The sequence below is a fragment of the Rhinichthys klamathensis genome, unplaced genomic scaffold (genome assembly GCF_029890125.1).
Source record: "Rhinichthys klamathensis goyatoka isolate OS25496 unplaced genomic scaffold, OSU_Roscu_1.1 h1tg000059l_1, whole genome shotgun sequence".
NCBI lineage: Eukaryota > Metazoa > Chordata > Actinopteri > Cypriniformes > Leuciscidae > Rhinichthys > Rhinichthys klamathensis.
The window spans coordinates 400605-420696 of record NW_026606604.1 but is presented as its reverse complement, the minus strand read 5'-3'; the positions used below and the strand labels follow the sequence as shown (position 1 = coordinate 420696).

At 40.0% G+C, this 20092-nt stretch overlaps 1 protein-coding gene across 1 annotated transcript in view; it reads left to right on the top strand.

Moving 5' to 3' along the window:
* Positions 1-450: 450 nt before the first annotated feature.
* cntnap2a (contactin associated protein 2a) overlaps positions 451-20092 on the top strand; it is a gene marked incomplete at its 3' end in the record, with an annotated part of 380680 nt that continues 361038 nt past the window's right edge. The window contains exon 1 of the mRNA XM_056248806.1: positions 451-878. Coding sequence (XP_056104781.1) covers positions 791-878 — 88 coding nt within the window. The remainder of the gene's footprint in view (positions 879-20092) is intronic.

The following is a 20092-nucleotide window of genomic DNA, read 5'->3' as shown; positions in this document are numbered from 1 at the left end:
AGAATCTAAAAAAAAAAAGAATAAAATAATCATGGATTCCCAACCCTCTTAAAAACGAATGAAACAAGATTGGGATTTGTTTTAAAAAATTACATATTCAGTATCTCAAGTTGACATCTTAACTTTGGCAGCCCTAAAAATAAATTATTTTTCTCACGCTGTAAATATTCCACTGGCCCTCTAGCGGACCCGTTTGTACTTTAGCTGTATGTATAGTTCTGCAGTAGCATTTCATTATAATTACTTATCGTATGACCGCCCTTGTAATTTGAGTGAACTCTACGGCCAAGATCTTGCCCATTATCAGCAGTCCTCCAGAAACAGCCTTAGTTATAAACATAAAAGCGACTCTCATTCAAATGTAATCTATTCTCTGCTGCCCATGAGAAGGCGCTCAAAGCAATGGCCCCTGTCCCGCGAGGGCTGCTCCACTGTTTCGTGGAATGTACCAACTCGGAGGAGAGAGGGGTTCTGTGTTTATATGGACGAGCGCGAGCTGCGTGTAGTAACTTCAGCACCTGGACAGCGACCTCCGCGAGACAGGCGTCACTCACTGAAGCGCACGGCGCCACGCGCTTCGACATGGCTTGAAATACCGCGTTAAAGTGCTTTACTGTAGTCTTTTGTTGTTAAAAAGCCGGACTGTTGCGCAGAAATATATCCACACTGAGTATCAGAGCCGAGAAGCGTCGGTTAGTGCGGGTCTCGCTCATTTAGAGGCTTCGCTCTGTGGAGCTGCTCTTCCGGACAGCGCGCGCGAGAAGGAAAGCTGACCTCACTGTACTCGAAGATGCAGACACCCACCGGGACCGGACTGAAGCTTTTGCTGTGGATTTTAAGCCACCTCAGCATCTCTGAAGCAGCTTCTTCATCCTCCCGTAAGTTAAAGAGGATTTCTTGGCTCTTTTGCAGTGGTGGGCAGCGGGAAGCATCTGGCACGCTGGCGTGCGTTAGTGAAGTCCGGTGGCATTTACTCCACAAATGTGACCGGTGTAGTTATGATTTCTTCTGAAGAACTTGGATTATTTGCTTTACATGTGGTCATTATATTACATTGCAGTTTATCACGGTCGGCAAGGACCAACAATCATTCGAGTCTGTGATAGATATTTAAGTGGTGGTGCTCTGGTGCAGATGACATTTAACCTAAAAGACAAGACAATTATATGCTTTTCGGTGCAAAAAGTACGACAGCGTTTCAGTTTTGTCTAACCAGACTGGTGAAATTCAAAGGAAACCGGGGACTGTTCCAACACGTCTGTAACTAAAACTTTAATGTAATATTCCATATTTGCTTCAAATTAAAGTTGTTTATAAATGTACTGCTTATCTTTAAAACTTTGTAAATTGTTTTCAATTACAAGTGCTGCGGTTACAACCAACCCACTACCAACACCAATAGAAAACATTACATTTATGAATGGCTTTTATGTGGTAATCAAACATACATATATTTTTAAATAAATGTATTAATCAATACAAATATTTTTATTGCCATCCCTCAATCACCCAATTTTACTGTAAATCCATTTCAATTATTATTTTTTTTAAATGTAAACATTGGAATAATCTACAATAAATAATAATACAAAAAATACATACATACATAAAACATAGACAAACAACTCTGAAAACAAAAGTGTGTTATTCACAATTATTTTTGTTAACCAAATGAATGTGAAATGTACCATTGGGGGATCCTGTAGATGTACATTGAGAAGTGTTACATCCTTCTCCGTCAGGCATGATGATTCAGATGATATCAATTCTGTCATATACCATAACATGATCACAAAATCAAATCATAATAAACCAGATGTGTAATTTTACTTTCTTACCATTTCTCCCCCCCCCCCCCCCCCCCCCCCCCCCCCCCCCCCCCCCCCCCAAATAGAACACAGATGTTACAATAGAACACTCCCAGCGTTTCCCATTACAATAGGACTTCTGATGTTCAAATGCATCACATGCCACATCTGAACACACTGGCAGTTTATTTTCAGAATGAAGCTTTATGAATCATGTGTTAAGACAGGCTGAAAGTTAGCTGCTGGATTCCCTGCTGAGCTGCCCTTAACAATGACGCTGTAACCTTGACTGTCAACACAGCGTCTGTTCAACTCTTAAAGTTGGCTATTGGATGAACAAATCCAAAGTGTTCTGTCATCTGCGGTAGAGTTGTAATTGTTGCAGTGAAAGTGTAACCTTTTCGAAATACTTTATTGTGATATTTATTGGTGAATAAGTATATTTGGTAACACTTTACTTAAAGTCTTTATGTATAATGCATTATAAAGGTATGCATAATGAACGTTACAATGCATTATATAATTTGTTCATAAATAATTGCAACCAAAGTTAAAATGCATTATATCTGCAGATTCCTTGTTACGTCTGAAACTGGTTGTTTGTTGTGTGTTTTAATTGCATTACACTTTCTAAAGGTGTAGCAATGGATACATGTATTTTAACTGTGGTTACAAGAATCAAGATCATACAAATGCATCATAAGGTGCATTACACAGCATAATTCATGCATTAAAAATACTTTTATAATGTATTAAACATAAAGGCTTTAAGTAAATTGTTACCATATTTTTTATTTATTTTTTGGGGGGGGGGGGGGGGGGGGGGGCAAAATATGAAAATAAAACTCTTAGAAAAGAAAAAAGTTTTTGCAACACACACAATGTTGGGTGAATTAGGCATGGATTTTAATATAGCCTGGAAGCGCCCAACCACTTTAATATTACTACATAATTTAATTACTTGGCTAATTGCCTTGCAGAGAGTTAGCAATAGAGTCAAGGAGAAATTGGATCTTAGAAATAATTGGATGGTTGGTCTTATAATATAAAATCCATGTTTGTTCTGCAGCAACACCTAAAGCAGTTCATAGTCAACCATTTTTCGACCGTGGGAATTATGAATGACTGATTTCACTGATACTGATTTATTGCACACACTTGCTACAGACAAGCAAGTAAGCGAAAAGGTTTATCGCCCGGACTGACTTCAGGTAGCCAGGAATAATAAGATTAACAGCCTGGAATAGTCACTCATTTAATGGACCAAAATTAGAAAGCAGCCAAGACTCACAAAGGTGCCAAAACAATGATTAATCAACAAGATCGTTCTTTTTGGTTTTTGTAATGAATCTTTCCAGCTCTGTGGCTACATGTGGGAGAGAAAGTAAGTAGCTTAGATAGTGGATTCTCCCTCTGACAGATGGATGGAGGTTTGAGATAAATTTAGCAAATGTTAATTGAGCTGCAGAGGTTTTTGAAATCTCTTTCTCTCTTTGTTAGCCAAGACCACCGGAGCATTTGATCTAAACATCCATCTCCCTACGAGCTCTCGCATGCAGGTCTGATTAAAAAGAAGAGGTAACTGGATTGATTTGGCTTATGTAAGGGACTGCTGCTGAGAATGAAAGTTAGATGGGGCTTTTTCTTGTTCGCTTCAGTTTCACCACAGCAAAAAAGGCAGAATCATTTATAATTAGTCCAGGCAATGGATGGCGTGATTAGTGTGATTTCCTTAATCACGTCATGTACACGATCGGCTCGGCTTGCTGTCGGATTTTGTTCTCTCTGTAACAGCCACACTGAGTCAAAGTGGCAGCTCAATGACCTGATCGGGAGCAAAGTTATCTTAGTGGAAGGTGAACATGTCACTGTGGATGTTGCTCAGCGAGCGAGACTCCTCTGACTGAGATTCATCTCGAGACGCCAATTAAAATTGTGTTAATCAACAAAATGTTATTTATTAATATCTTCTTTGGATATATGATGTCACCCCAATAACGCCGTACTTCTGTCTGTTAGATGCAGCAATTGGTTAGAACAAAAGTAGTTACCCATAATCAACTAAATGGATTTATTTGACAGATAGAAACAAAGGACTTGCAAAAAGCATAGCAATTAAGACCTAGACAATACAATGCTAGGAAAACACTGAAGAACTGAACCAGACGAGTGGGTTTCATTTCAGTTGCACACCCTATGGGAAAACTAGACTGCTGCCTCAGGTTGCAACGCTTGGTCACCTTAGTTCAAGCCAATTTGCTTGTCCTTACAAAACAAGGTTGATGCAGCTGTGTTTAAGGCTACTTGGTAAGGTGAATTTAATGCGGAAGCTGCTTTTTGCATTCGTTTATTTCTTTATAATTGTTATGATGTCTCATTTCTCTATTAAAACTTTTCCCAGTTAAAAGCAAATGGCAGGCATCTGTGCAGGCAGTCCCTGAAAGATTAATTCACTTATTTCTGTTAGTAAATTGGGTATTAAGGGACCCTAAACAACAACTTGAATGCAGTGCCAAGCTGAAATAACAACATTTGTCTTTGGTGGAGGTGCGCAGATTCCAAAATGCTCCTAATGAGCTGCCTTTCTAGTTTTGTATGACTGATATGAAATTGATTTGAAGGGGGGACGCTCTCTAGCAAAGCGCTTTGTCTTGTATTAATCAAGATAGCTTTGTACACAAGGCCAGAAAGCCAAACTGACCTTTTAAAATTCTCTGTTTGTTTTCGTTTTGACATTAAGCAAATGCAGTTTGTGTGGTGATCAAGACCTTTCTATATTAGTCAGTATAGCCATCATGTTACAAGAGAATAATCAGAGAAGATATGAGGATGTAGGTTGAGACAGTTTAGATAAAACCCCCAATGTATGTTATTGATTATCCACTACTTTTTGCATGATTCTAGTGTATAAGTATATGTAAATGCAGTGACCTTGTTTATTGGGACTGTTCACATGTAGAAACATGTGTAAATCACAATTTGAGATATGAAATTGCAAATTGAATGGTTGCCAATGTAGAAAGATGCAGTTGTGCGAGTCACAGTTAGTAGAATTAAAAAAGTTGCAAATATAAGATATATAGTGAGAATTACAGGCAAAGATGTCACAATTGTAGAAATAAAGTTGCAATTGTGAGAACAATTTTGCAATTGTGAGATTGAAAACCACAATTGTGTGATTTAAAGTTGCAAAAAAACAAGAAATAAGATATGGTCTTGAGAAACAAAGTTATTCATATAACAAGATTCAAGATCTTTATTAACATATGCATTTTAGTACAATTACTTATTTCGTCCATTTCTCACCATAAGGACAGTGAGAAAGGACAATAAATTAAAAAAAGGAAAAAAGAAAGAAAAAGGAAAAAGAGAGTCAATAGGAACATTAAATTACAAAGAAAATAAATAAAATAAATAAAGAATACACAATAAAGGACAAACCGGTAAGAATAAACAATACACAACAGCAATAATGCATAATACAGTAAGAGACAATACACACATGCAGTATGAATAAGAATAAACAAGCAATAAGAACAAAAAAAATCCTCAGTATGAAAATAAGGATGTAGTGGAGGTTAAAATGGAATAATGAGTAATGGGGCAAAGTGATTTTTTTGATAACATCACAAATAAAAGAAAATTAGTCGCAGTTTTGAAATACAAAGTCGCAATTGTGAGAAATAAAGTTTCAGAGAAATAAAGTTGCAAATGTGAAAGATGAAGTCACAATTAAAGGCAAAGTCATAGACAAATAGTCACAATTCTGAGATACAAAGTTGCAATTGTGAGAAATAAAGTTCCATCTATGTGAAATCAATTTTGAGAGAGTCGTAACTGTGAGATAAAAACACAATTGTGAGAAATAGTTGCAATTATGAGAAATAAAGTTGAAAATGTGAGATATAAAGTTACAATTACTAGCAACAGTCACAATTAAAGTCACACTTCTGAGAAACAAAGTCGGAATTGTGCGAAATAAAGTTGCAATGATTTAAAGTTGCAATAAAAATACAAATATCACAGTTAAAAAAACGTTAGTCGGAAGGATGAGATATGAAGTTGAAATTATGAGAAAAAGCATTGCAATTGTGAAGTATTAATTGCAGTTGTGAGATACAAATAAAGTTGTTGTTTTTTTTCTTATGAGATGCAGTGGTGAAATATAGTGTCACAATTACCTTTTTCCTTTTTTACATTATGAGGTGGACACAAGCTTTCATAGCAGCTTTAATCATGGTATATTTAAGGGTTAAAAAGGGCTTCCTTCACATCAGCGAAAATATAGACCCCCAAATATTTTTGATAAGCATTTGACAGATCAAAAACATTTCCTTTGCCAGACCTGAGCTGTGTCTGATCGACTTTTCCCCATATGTTACCTCGAATGACACAGACAAACACACACCTATCTTGTTATTCTCTCTTTCCCTCTTGCTCGCTGTCTGACTCTGTCTCTTACATACACACATATGCTATTTTCCTCTCTATCTCGCCCACACACTTCTATAACGCACGCATATAGAAGAATTCAATCGCGCACACACACGATATCTCTCCCTTTTCTCCAGGCAGTGGAGATGCTGTTATGACTATAGGCTCTAGACACAGGAGTGAGCTTTTCATCTAATAGCACAATGGTTGCTACTCCGAGTGCATTTGCTCTGGTCTCTTAAACCAGGCCAGTAATAAAGCGAAAGCGCTCCCAACTCATAGGCATACCGCTGTGAATATCAGTGTACATTCAGTATCAAAATTAAAAACAATCTCATATAGTCAACATCTACTTGAAGCAAATATCAATCCTGCATCAATGTTTGTGTGTTAGTAAAGATGTAGCGCTATTATTTATATGCTATTATTTTAAGTGCCGTGACTTAACCTACACTAATTTTCCATGAACTTGGTTTAAACACACCCTGATGTATTGATCTTATTCATTTTACATGTTTAATTAAAACAATCAAGTTTCACTGCAGGGGTCAAGGTTTGGCTGGTTAGCGTGGGCAGTTGCCCCCTGCCCCCTGCAGGTAGGAGATGTAACCGCACCATTCTGGGAGGCAAACAAGCATCTTTTCTCTGTTCTAATATTCTATTCTAGTGTATGTTTTCAAGTATTCTGAATAAACAAATTTTTAGATCTCTGTGGTCTCGCCCAACAATATTTAGAAGCTGCGCAAATGGATGTTCAAAAATATGCAATTAGATCGTGTTCTGCATGATTTATTAATAATATATTACCTTCTTTCGATGCTTTGCAAAAACGTTCCTGAAATGTATCTGTATACTTTACACACACACACACACACACACACACACACACACACACACACACACACACACACACACACACACACACACACACACACACACACACACACACACACACACACACACACACACACACACACACACACACAAATATATATGTGTGTATGTATATATAGCCTGATAGATAGATAGATAGATGGATAGATAGATAGATATATAAAGTTTTGTATTCTATTCAAAATGCAATGGACTTGTCAGAGACTTTTTAAAAACTGAATATAGGGTGCTATACCCACGATACACAAGGGGAAGTAACAAATGGAAAAAACTGAGTCATAATAGATGTTAAAGAAACAGTATTTGGGAGCCCTGAGGCTACAACCAAACAAGCTGATTCTTATGAAAGCCAAATATTATCTAATTGAGATGTGGAGATAATGTTTTGGGGCTGCTCTGAAATTTCTACGGCTTATTAGCTTATGTTAGAAGACAAATATGACCAAATATTCATTGCTCTAAAGACATCAGTGAAGTACATTTATAATTAAACTGTATATCACAGCTGTGAATGAAAAAAATACATTTTGACTGCTACATTAGAAGGCTCTATATGCAAAAAAACAAAAAAACAAACAGCTGTTTCTATACTGGCACATAGGCTGGACACAGACTCGCAATTTCTGCTGCACTTATTCCGCCACTGGATGCGGGTAAAATCCTGCACATAATGTAGAAATGAGCCGTTCACAATACATGTCACTACCAGGGTTTAACGGTCTGCTCTCTAATAATGACCTTGGATTACTATGGTCAGAAATGTTGATGATGGAAATTGGAGCAAATCTCAGGGTGAAAGAGGGATGAGCAAATGTCCATATGTGTGCATGTGTTTAGGAAAAGTAAGCAAGCTTAGAGATTTAGAAACTGTAGCCTCCATAGAAGGGAATTTGTCATGCTGTAGCTGCGTTCACTAAACAAACACACTCCTATACCTTTGGGAAATATGCAGCCTCATTTTCGCAATCATAATCGGAGTGTTCAAGGGGAGATTATCCATATCATTGTGCCAGAGTATCCAGCCAAGACCTGTAGCGGCGAAATCCACAAAATATAAAATCACGTCAAGATAACGACACCTAAAGCTTAAATTAAACAATCTTACTCTGGTTGTTCTCATCATAAGCATATGATTACACATTATTTGCAATATATGATTATACCCATGGTGGTTAATAAACAAACAATAACGGAAAAGTGAAGTAATGAAGTGATGTTTCCAATCTCACCAATGAATTGTTCACAATAAGAAGGTAGTATATATCATTTAGATTTCATGTATAGGCTACCGTTCAAAAGTTTGGGGTCAGTAAGATTTTTTGAAAGAAATTAATACTTTTATTCTGCAAGGATGATCAAAAGTGACAGTGAAGACATTTACTATTGTTAACAATTTCTATTTCAAATAAATGCTTTTCTTTTTAACTTTATGTTTATGAAAAATCCGAACAACAAAATGTATCATGGTTTCTAAAAAATATCAAAGCCGCACAACTGTTTTCAACATAGATAATAATAAGAAATGTTTTGTTGTGCCCCAAATCAGCATATTGGAATGATTTCTGAAGGATCATGTGACACTGAAGCCTGGAGCAATGATGCAGAAAATGTAACTTTGCAATCACAGGAATAAAATGCATACATTTTTTTTTTTAAATTTGTAATAATATTGTAATCATATTTCACAATATTACTGTTTTTACTGCATATTGTTTAAATAAAAGAAAAAAAACTTACTGACCCCAAACTTGTGAATGGAATATATACACTCACCGGCCACTTTATTAGGTACACCTGTCCAACTGCTCGTTAACACTTAATTTCTAAGCAGCCAATCACATGGCGGCAACTCAGTGCATTTAGGCATGTAGACATGGTCAAGACAATCTCCTGCAGTTCAAACCAAGCATCAGTATGGGGAAGAAAGGTGATTTGAGTGACTTTGAACGTGGCATGATTGTTGGTGCCAGAAGGGCTGGTCTGAGTATTTCAGAAACTGCTAATCTACTGGGATTTTCACGCACAACCATCTCTAGGGTTTACAGAGAATGGTCCGAAAAAGAAAAAACATCCAGTGAGCGGCAGTTCAATGGGCGGAAATGCCTTGTTGATGCCAGAGGTCAGAGGAGAATGGCCAGACTGGTTCGAGCTGATAGAAGGGCAACAGTGACTGAAATAACCACTCGTTACAACCGAGGTATGCAGCAAAGCATTTGTGAAGCCACAACACGCACAACCTTGAGGCGGATGGGCTACAACAGCAGAAGACTCCACCGGGTACCACTCATCTCCACTACAAATAGGAAAAAGAGGCTACAATTTGCAAGAGCTCACCAAAATTGAACAGTTGAAGACTGGAAAAATGTTGCCTGGTCTGATGAGTCTCGATTTCTGTTGAGACATTCAGATGTTAGAGTCAGAATTTGGCGTAAACAGAATGAGAACATGGAACCATCATGCCTTGTTACCACTGTGCAGGCTGGTGGTGGTGGTGTAATGGTGTGGGGGATGTTTTCCTGGCACACTTTAGGCCCCTTAGTGCCAATTGGGCATCGTTTAAATGCCACGGCCTACCTGAGCATTGTTTCTGACCATGTCCATCCCTTTATGGCCACCATGTACCCATCCTCTGATGGCTACTTCCACCATGTCACAAAGCTCTAATCATTTCAAATTGGTTTCTTGAACATGACAATGAGTTCACTGTACTAAAATGGCCTCCACAGTCACCAGATCTCAACCCAATAGAGCATCTTTGGGATGTGGTGGAACGGGAGATTCGCATCATGGATGTGCAGCCGACAAATCTGCTGCAACTGTGTGATGCCATCATGTCAATATGGACCAAACTCCCTGAGGAATGCTTCCAGCACCTTGTTGAATCTATGCCACGAAGAATTGAGGCAGTTCTGAAGGCAAAAGGGGGTCCAACCCGTTACTAGCATGGGGTACCTAATAAAGTGGCCGGTGAGTGTGTATATATATATATATATATACACACTGTGTATACATATTATGTATACACACAGTATACACACACACACACACACATATATATATATATTTATATATATATATATTTATATATATATATATATATATATATATTTTATTAATATTTTTATTTTATTTCATGTCGCCAGTTGAACACTAAATGAGTAAAATTTGAGAAGGCTTAACCACTTTTATATTTTGCATATTTTAAAGGCACGTCTAATCGCAGCCAGAAAAATGCCTCTGCTAAGCTTTGACAAAGTGCACTATGAATAAATGAATAAATAAATAAATAAATAAAAATAATGGTCTGCTAATCCCCTAAATAACTCAGTCAGAGAGAAGAGGGGGATATTAGGAAAGCTGCAATGCTTAGTGATGCTAGTCTGCTAGGCATTTGTTAAGAAGATGTGCGGTTCTGTATCGAACACGGTCATGCGTGGGTGACAAACTTTCAAACTTTTACATTTGAAGTTTTACAGAATGCTTAACTGTGCTCTTAGAGAGCAAGACGAGAGATCTAATTGGATCAAAAACGAAATCAAATTTCTTCTTCTTATCACATCTTATTTATAATTGAATTTTTCATCAAAGGCGTACTCTGCTTATTCTTCGGGGGCACAACCCATCAGCATGTCATTTTAAAAATGCAGCCTGGATGTATCAAGTACCCAGTCCAATGACAGATATTTAGTCATTTTTGCTCTTCTAAATATTTGATCAGAATGAATTTTTATTGATTGCCCTGCAGAAGTGCTCATAATCCTGTAAATTGGAGTCCCTCTGTTCTTCCTCTCTGATCTTCACGTACGCTTTCATGCTTTGCATCTGCTCTTCATTTTGCTCAGTAATACATGTCAAACATCTGACGAACGGCACCAAAGTTCATCTCTTAGTCTACTACTTGTCGATTTATCCTCAGGCTCATGAATTAATCTATGGGACAATTACCAATGCACTATGCTGTGCGGAGTGCTGCGACCCATACGATTCCTTGGTGTAATGCCAGTGCTGGGATATAGAGCGGCTCTTCCAAGTACTCGCCCTGCACAAATCAAAGAGAGCCGTGCATAATAAAACAAAAGTGCTGCCTGTATGTTTCGAGGCAGTACTGTCATTTCCTGTGATTGGCTATGACAGCCACCCCTCCCCCCCTCCCTCCCTCCATTGTGGTCCCTATAATAAACCTGAAGTGCAGTGGACTGGCTCAGGCGGTCGTGGGGAGAATTCGCCCCATATGCTCCTGCAGATTGCATCTCCACGCAGAGGCGCAGGTTCTTGCCTAAGAGTGCTCCTATTTCTCTTTTCTCCCTTGTCTCTTATGTCAGTCTCTGCACTCTTCCCTCCTGCACGCTGAATGTCAATGGGCCTGAGCTGTGGCCGCCTTGGAGGTAAAGCAGGAAATTATCTCCCTGCTATAGATGTCAGCTGCAAATGGTCCTTGCTAGAAGAGAAACAACAGGTTACATGCGGCCAAGACTGTTGTGATCTTTAAATGTTGCTTGGGTTTTTATGCTAAAATTGTAAGGGGTGTTTGTTTTTTGTGATGAATCAAAAACAGTGATTCTCAACTGCTTTTCCGCTTCAGCTCACAGATTTTACACTGGAAATCAAGTGGCGAACCAACACAGTACAAAAATCATTCTCTATCATTCAAAGGTTTGGGGTCAGACTTTAGGTCAGTAAGAAATTAATACTTTTATGTCGAAGCCAATAACCTCATGGGCAGCTTTTTGACATATTGCGCAGTTGTGCTGCAGGCGACCCCAGGTTCGAGTCCTGGCTCGTGTCCCCCCCTCTCTCCCACTTTGCTTTTTATCACTTCGTTGTATCTCAATAAAAAGGCAAAACACATGATAAATTAACACTTTTATTCAGCAAGGATGCAGTAAATTGGTCAAAAGTGACAGTAAAGACTTTTACATTGTTACAAAAAATATATATTTCAAATAAATGTTGTTCTTTTGAATTTTCTATTCAACAAAGAATCTTGAAAAAAAAATATCACAAAATAATAAGCAGCACAACTGTTTTCATCATTGATAATAATAAGAACTGTCTTATGGAAGCTTGTTTTCGCCACTGAATAAAAAATAAAAAAGTAATTGTGACTTTTTTTCCTCAGAATTGCTTGATATAAACACGCAATTGCGAGTTATAAAGTCAGAATTGTGAGATATAAACTTTCAATTCTGACTTCAAGTCAGTCTTTCCCCCCCCCCCCCCCCTCAGAATTGGACTTTATAACTCACAATTGGGAGTTTATATCTCACAATTCTGAGAAAAGAAGTCAGAATTGCAAGATATAAACTCTCAATTGTGAGAAAGAAATTCAGAATTGTGAGAAAAAAAGTGAATTGTGAGATAAAAAGTCACAATTATCTTTTAAATTGTTTTATTCCGTGGCGGAAACAAGCTTCCATAGTTTCTTGAAATCACTAAATAATAATACTATTTCACAATTTACTGTTTCACTCTTTTCATAATTGAGTGAAATATATTGTAACTTACATATAATTTGTATGCACATTTTTGAAATTTTACTCAAATCTTGGTGTTTCCATTCATCAATTTTGATGTAATGTCTCAAAAGGTGCATTCAAATATGTCAATGGAAACCCAGCTGCTATTTTGGTGAATTCACAACACAAAATGTGCATTGTGGTGGACATAAACCATTAATATAATGTAGTCTGGGTCATATCAAATCCTGTCCACATGAGAACGCAAAAACACGCTATCAAGCACTGTCAAGAGCATGCCACACCAGCAGGCGGGGATATAACCCTAACCGTAAAGCCACGTTGGCAGAAGCCTAACAAAAAGTTATTACAGGTTCCGGTAGGCGGATAACGGCGCAGCGCGGGCGCACACTCTGACGTCGCAAGGCAAAAACCCCGGTTTTACTGTCTACACGACAACACTGTAACCAGCGTTTCTGAAAATCCTCACCCTGGCAGGGGTTTTCAAAAATGTTCGGTTTCAGTGTCCTGATACTGCGTTTCCGTGTGGACGAACGGCCGAACCGCGTAAAAAAAGTAACGGTTATAAAAATACCCATGTCCGTGTGGACAAGGCCTATATATGATTGTTTGTTACATTTTATCAGTTGTGTTTAGTATTGTTATTTCCCTGTCGAACAGACGTGCAATTCACTATTCTAAAGTAATATAGCTGTGAGCATACTGTAGCTCTGCATCCAATTAAACAATTGTGTGGACTTTTCAAAACAAACTAGCTTTCAAACTACTTATTCAAATCATGCTTTCGAGGTCTTTCCATTAGCTTTACCAATCATCATGTACCTTTTTCATGGCTACATAAACAGACGGACATGTGGAGGATTTCGAAGGGCTCTACTATCCCTCACTCGAAAGCTCTGAGAGCCACTTATGGCTTTATATCATTATATCATAGCTTGCGAACTAATTTGCTAAGTAAACAGTGCTGCCTTGCTTATCTCTCTTATGGGGGGCAGCATTTAAAAAAGGCTTCTTGACTTGTTTATACTTGTCGATGTATCCCAAGCGAGTGCCCTGCTTGGTCAGTGCAGGGTATTTTTAGTGAAGCGCTAGTTGGCGAATAGCATGTGCCAGCCAGAGCCATAATGGGAGATGGAGAGGCTCTTAGTACACTACTAAAGGGCCATGTGTTACACGCAGCCTCACAGAGAGAGCATGTATGTGTGTGTAGGGGGGATGTAGTCAACTGTGCACCACTATATCATGGAATAACAGTAGCACCAACTAACCTGTCCAGATGACCAGCAGCACTTAGCGAGCGGTCGATGAAGGCACACAAGCATACTGTTTACAAGTGCAGGCCCTGTCAGACCTAGATAATTAACACCACAACTTAAGATTAGAATAAAGATGCGTAATTTGCATTCAGCAAGCTGTTTAGTGTCCACTGAGCGCTTTGATGATTATTAGCATATTATGCTTAAGAGTGGTGATGTGCTGGTCTAACAGCTTGCTGTTCAGGATCAATGCAGATTTTTCCAAATCCCCCAAAATATAGCCTACCAATGCATAGACTTTACTGCAGTTTCCAGCTGAAATGAACATTAGAGGTAGTAGAACACCAACAACCTTTATTCCTGTTCACACAAATTATGATTACAGGGGAATATTGTCGATTAATCAAGGCTTATTTTTGCAAGATATGTTATTACCTCAAAACAATTCTACAATAGTGCATGATTTGTAAACTAATACATTTTGATGCTGATATTGTCACAGTTGTGTTCTGTTTAGTTTGTTTTCATTGGACTTGTCTGCCTATCTTCATGTCACGTGCCATCATCATCATCATCTGTTTCACCTGTGTTCTGTCAATCAATGTTCATCTGTGTTTGTATTTAGTTCCCTTCTGTTAAGTCAGTCTTTGTCCGTTCTCTGTTGTACTTTGTGTGTGTGAACCTTCTTCCTGTCTATGCCTATTTGAGTTATATCGTTAGTAAACGTTTGCATTGGAACTTCTGACTCTTCTTCTTCTTCTGCACCACACCGTGACAGAAGAACGGACCGCCCAAAATGGATGTTAGGATCAGAATAATCGTCATGGCTCAGGAGGGCCAAAATTTTTTTTTTTTGCCCTGGACTTTTGCAGCCTTGCCGGCACCAGCACCCTCAACAACGAGAGCCTGGATACCTTGTTCCGGATCGAGGCCACATTAAACCATCCCATCGACCTCCCAGACACCACCGGACTGGACAGGAGGGATACCGTCATCTGGTGTCTGGAGAGCGTCGTGCCTCGATCCGGAACACAGCCAGACCCAAGGCTTTTTCACGTCATGCCTGACCAGCCTGAGCCTGTTCACGTCATGCCTACCAAGCCTGAGCCTGTTCACGTCATGCCTGCCGAACCAGAGACTGTTCACGTCATGCCTGCCAAGCCAGTGTCTTCGGACAAGATGGCCGCTGCGCCTGAGTCAGGTCTGGAAGAAAGCCAAGATGGCCGCCGCCTCACCGCCTGAGCCCTCAGCCAGGATGGCAGCTGCCACGCGCGATACCTGTTCCCCGTCCTGTTCCTATACCTGTTCCTGACCCAAGGACTGTCCATATTCCCAGACCTGTTCCTGACCTGTTTCTGTCCCTTTTCCAGAGTCTCATCCCACCGAGACCGCCTGTCCAAAATCTCGTCCCGTCGAGACCGCCCTTCCAGAGTCTCGTCCCGCCGAGACCGCCCTGCCTGAGTCTTCTGTCCCCGAGCCTGAGCCTTCTGTCCCCGAGCCTGAATCTGCTCCTGAATTCCCACCCAGCCTCCTTCTCCCATCTGCCACCTCTCAACCCTTCTTCCACCACTGCCTGTCAGCCCCTCAGCTCCTCAAACCACCTTCGGGGAGGTGGGGTCACCGTGGGTCTGCCAGCCTGCAGCTCCAGCATGGTCGGTGGATCCCCGGTCTCCGCCTCAGACCTCCGCGACCAGGACTCTACCTCGGCCTGTCGATCCATCAGCTCAACCTTGGCTCCTACCTCCCTCAGCTCCACCGTGGCCCATCAGTTCACCAGTTTCGCCAGGCTCCCTCATCCCCCCAGATCCACCTTGGTCACTCATTGACCTACCCTCGCCTCTGGACTGCACTCCTCTGGCTACGCCTCGTCCCTTCGTCCCCCTGGCTCCATTGGACTCCTCACTCCCTTCTGTTCCTCCTTGGTCCTCACTCCCTCTGTCTCCACCGCGCCCTTCTGTGTCCCCGCCTGCACCTCAGTCGCCAGAGCCGGCGGCTTCGCCATGTCCCGCCGGATCCTCAGCGAGCTCGTTGGCCCTCCGGCTCCACCCTGGTCTCCTCTCCCATCTGCTTCGCCCCCGTCAGTCGGCCCCCTGGAGTCGTCAGCCCCCTGGAGTCGTCAGCCCTGCCTCCACCATGGCTCCTCCCTCCGTCGTCTCCGCCCTGGTCCCTCCTGCCTTCTGTCTACCCTCACCTGCTCTTCGTCCTCCTCCTGAGTCCCCTCCCTCCCTCCGCAGTTGGTCTATCTACGGCGCGAGGACACGCCTACCGGGAGGGGGGAGTAATGTCACAGTTGTGTTCTGTTTAGTTTGTTTTCATTGGACTTGTCTGCCTATCTTCATGTCAAGTGTCATCATCATTATCAGTTCATCTGTATCACCTGTGTTTAGATCATCATCATCATCATCATCTGTTTCACCTGTGTTCTGTCAATCAATGTTCATCTGTGTTTGTATTTAGTTCCCTTCTGTTCAGTCTTTGTCCGTTCTCCGTTGTACTTAGTGTGTGTGAACCTTCTGCCTGTCTATACCTATTTGAGTTATATCGTTAGTAAACGTTTGCATTGGAACTTCTGACTCTTCGTCTTCTGCCTGCACCACACCGTAACAGATATCACATAACTAGCTCCATATGAATGGCTTTTCTGACGTAGTAAACTTGATCGGTAGCTCACCTGGTACAGCATTGCTATTACAAGTCCCGTGAAACACATGTTGTCAGTGCTCAAAAAGTGTAGAAGCTAGACAAAAAGGAATGGTTGCTACAAAAAAATGTGTTTTTATCTCATGTTTGTTTTTGTTTTAACACTATTGGTTAGGTTTAGGATAGGGATTAGTATACGATAGAGCATTATCCTTTTAGCACCACTCACCGCATATTTCATTCATTTTCGGAACTGCCGCGATACGTACAACAACCAACTCAATAAGACCATTGCCAGATTCACATTCATCTATTTCAGATAAAACTGAACGCACTTTAAGCGCCACATTTCATTTACGAACTGCTGCGATTTGTATAACAACCCAGGTAATAAAATGTTGCCAGATTCATGTTAATCAGTTTTGGATAAACCTGAATGTGCTTTAAAGTGCTACTAACTCATGTCATGAAACGTAACAAGAAGCAGCAATGTAATATCACTTTGCAGAAATGTCGCCACAGGCATGTTTTTTTTTTCATTGGGCCTGGGTTGCTAAAAATGTTGCAAGGGTTGATGTGTCCTACAGCTCTTATTCAGTCTTTTTAGATCCTCCTCAAACCTGTGCCAAGTCTCTATGCTAATCGCACATCCAGGTTTAACCACACACGGGACCAAGTTTAAGTAGTTCTGCATTATTATTCAAATATATCACTAGCTGCTGTAGCAGGAGTCTCAGGGGAATCTCTGCCCCCTCTCAAGCAAACAGCCATAAATTAACACACTTAACTCTGGTACATATTTGGACCCCCCTGCGTGAATCTGTCTCAAATTCAGCTTGTTAGGAGTTATGTATCGTTGTTCCTTTTCGTGGTGGAGCAACAAGATTCTTCTGAATATGTAAACACATTTGATTTGATATGAATGTCAAGATGTACAGTTTATTCCAGTCCTTAATATATGAGACTTTCATACATTTCAGTATGATTCTGAGATTGTGATTTTTTTATACTATTAGAAGAGGACAGGGAGAAGAATAAAAACACCTTTCAAATTCTGCTCCTTTTTGCCAGCAGGGAAGAAAGAACAAATGCCTAAAAAAGAAAAAAAAATATTGGTATCAAAGCCACATTTATTGAACATGTGTGTCTGCTGGGTATACCAAAGTTGACCTATCTGCATATAACTATAACTACAAGATATAGGCTAGTGTAACTACGTATTGGGTAAGATGGGGTGGTACTTTTTTATATGCACCCAATACTGATATTAGGAAGTATTCACATACCATCTGTTGTTATAGTTGGCATCATGTGAAATGTGTTATCTTCTAAATCTAACTTTTGTGGTTACTGAAATGTTGTAAAAACTCACACCCCGGTTATTATACAATATCATGCACAGATTTAAAGCTGCCTGAAACTCAAGGTGACACTGTGTTTTGTTTTGTTTTTGTACTTGCATGAGTTTTAATAGCCCTTGATTGTATTTCAGGGATTACAGACGGGTACATTTACTATCAGTTGAAGCTCATGTCTAAAGAGAGATGCTTGTTTGCACTGGACTGATATTGCAGAGGGTTTAGATTAAACAGTGAGGTCAACTATGTAATTAATAAATAACTTGAAATGGAAGTAGGTAATACAATTAAAATGCCTGCTTTGAAATATGGATTTTGTAACAATTAATGTTGTAGGAGAAAAAATTAATCAAGCCCCTTATCGAATTAAAGCTCTGACGTTTCAATCAACTTCATGCCTTGGGGCTTCCCCCCTTAATTATGTTTGGTTATAGAACCTACAGGTAAATCTTAAAAGAATTACTGTAATATGAGCTGCCAGAAGTGCACATATATACAGTCGAAGGTTGTCATCTTGAAAGACTGCAAAGATGTTCGGAGAAATTAAAATTTCAAATTCATTCACATGTAATATGCATAATTAACAGACCTTTGGATTAGAAATGGATTTTTTTTTAATTACATCATTGTACAACTACATACGGTAGTTTAATAAGTTTAGTCATTTTTTACAGTCTTTTCCTGTGTTTTAACATTACCTACACCCGACATTGCTAGTTTTCCATAGTGAATAAAGGGGCATAAATCGCCTTTGGCTAAGCCCCGCCCCCCTTAGTTACTGTTGCTACGTCCGACAAACAAACTTCATCTGGGCTCTGGTATCAACATGGCTTATGCTGTGACAGCTCTTCCTGCTGAAATTTGATCAACCTTTTATAAAGCAGCAAATTGTCATGATTCTGCCCTCGTGTCCTTGATTTTCTCTAGTCTTGAGGCAGGATCATGACAGAATCATGTTTTGTGTGCAAGCACATGGTCTTGTGTTTTGAGCCATGTGCTTGTGTTGTCTCGTTACGTTACCCCGCCCCCTTGTTATCCTTGTCTCGTCATTATTGTCTAGTCAGTTTCACCTGTCCTTGTCTAGTCAGCTTCACCTGTCTTTGTCATTAGTGTCTCCCTATTTCATCCCCTTGTGTTTGCTGTCCTGTGTCGGTACATTGTCAAACATTGTGAGTTATTCTCTGTGAGTATTTTGTCTGAAACCTGTTTATTGAGAATTGTGAGTTTGTTTCCTGTCAAGTCAGAGTCTTCGTTTGTCATCGTGTCTTAGTCTACCTCCAGTCCTGTTTTGCCCCATCGTGGGTTTTGTTTTCTGTTTTGTCATCATTAAACCCCTTTTGAGTTATTTGCTGTCTGCGCATGGGTTCGTTCCTCCATCCTCATGACAGAAATAAAGTGTCCGATAGAAGTAGGCAAAAAGGGGCTGCAATATACGTTCGAAGGCTATATTCATGACATACAGGTGAAACGCAAGGAACAACAAGGCATCCAAATAGCGGCAAAAGCATAACGGTCACAGTCAAAAAATCAACCACCGCATATCCTACTAATCGAGACGGAGGCTGGGACTAACAATATCAAGGAGCAACACTGTTCATGCAAAGCTGGGTAGGTCTCTATTCACTTCTATAATCGTTATTACAAAGCAAACGGACTACGCAAGTATAACGTTGTATTAGCAGCGTGTGCTAGACGACACTTTGTCAGGATTTGACTTCGGTTTTGGGAAGGGAAAAAAACGCACACCCCCTCCAACCTCTCTGGGAAACGTGTATCTGTGTTGCAACTGCCCCAGGCACAACGTTTAACCATATTTTTGCTAAAATTACGACGGTAATAGCCTGCCGAGACTAAAAATATGAGACGCCTGTGTTAAAGTCAATGGAGCGCTGTGAAAAAGTGTTGGACCTCTGTGGGAGCTCATTCTTGGCTGCGCTGTGATTGGTCAATCTACATTCTAGGGTGTGGCTTAGCCAAAGGCGAATTGCATATGTGTGCATTGCATATAAATCGCAATTATTTATGAGACAGAAACCGTCGGTTAAGAGTGTGTACATCTTGAATGTGAAATGTTAATTTAACATGCCACTTTGCTTTTTAATTGCTGGAACATAAAGTGCTTCTTACTCATAAAAGAAGGCTAACACAGATTACTAACTGATTCGTTATTAAGAACGTATTGTTATTATAATAACCTAATTTACATTTACGACAGGTGTAATTCA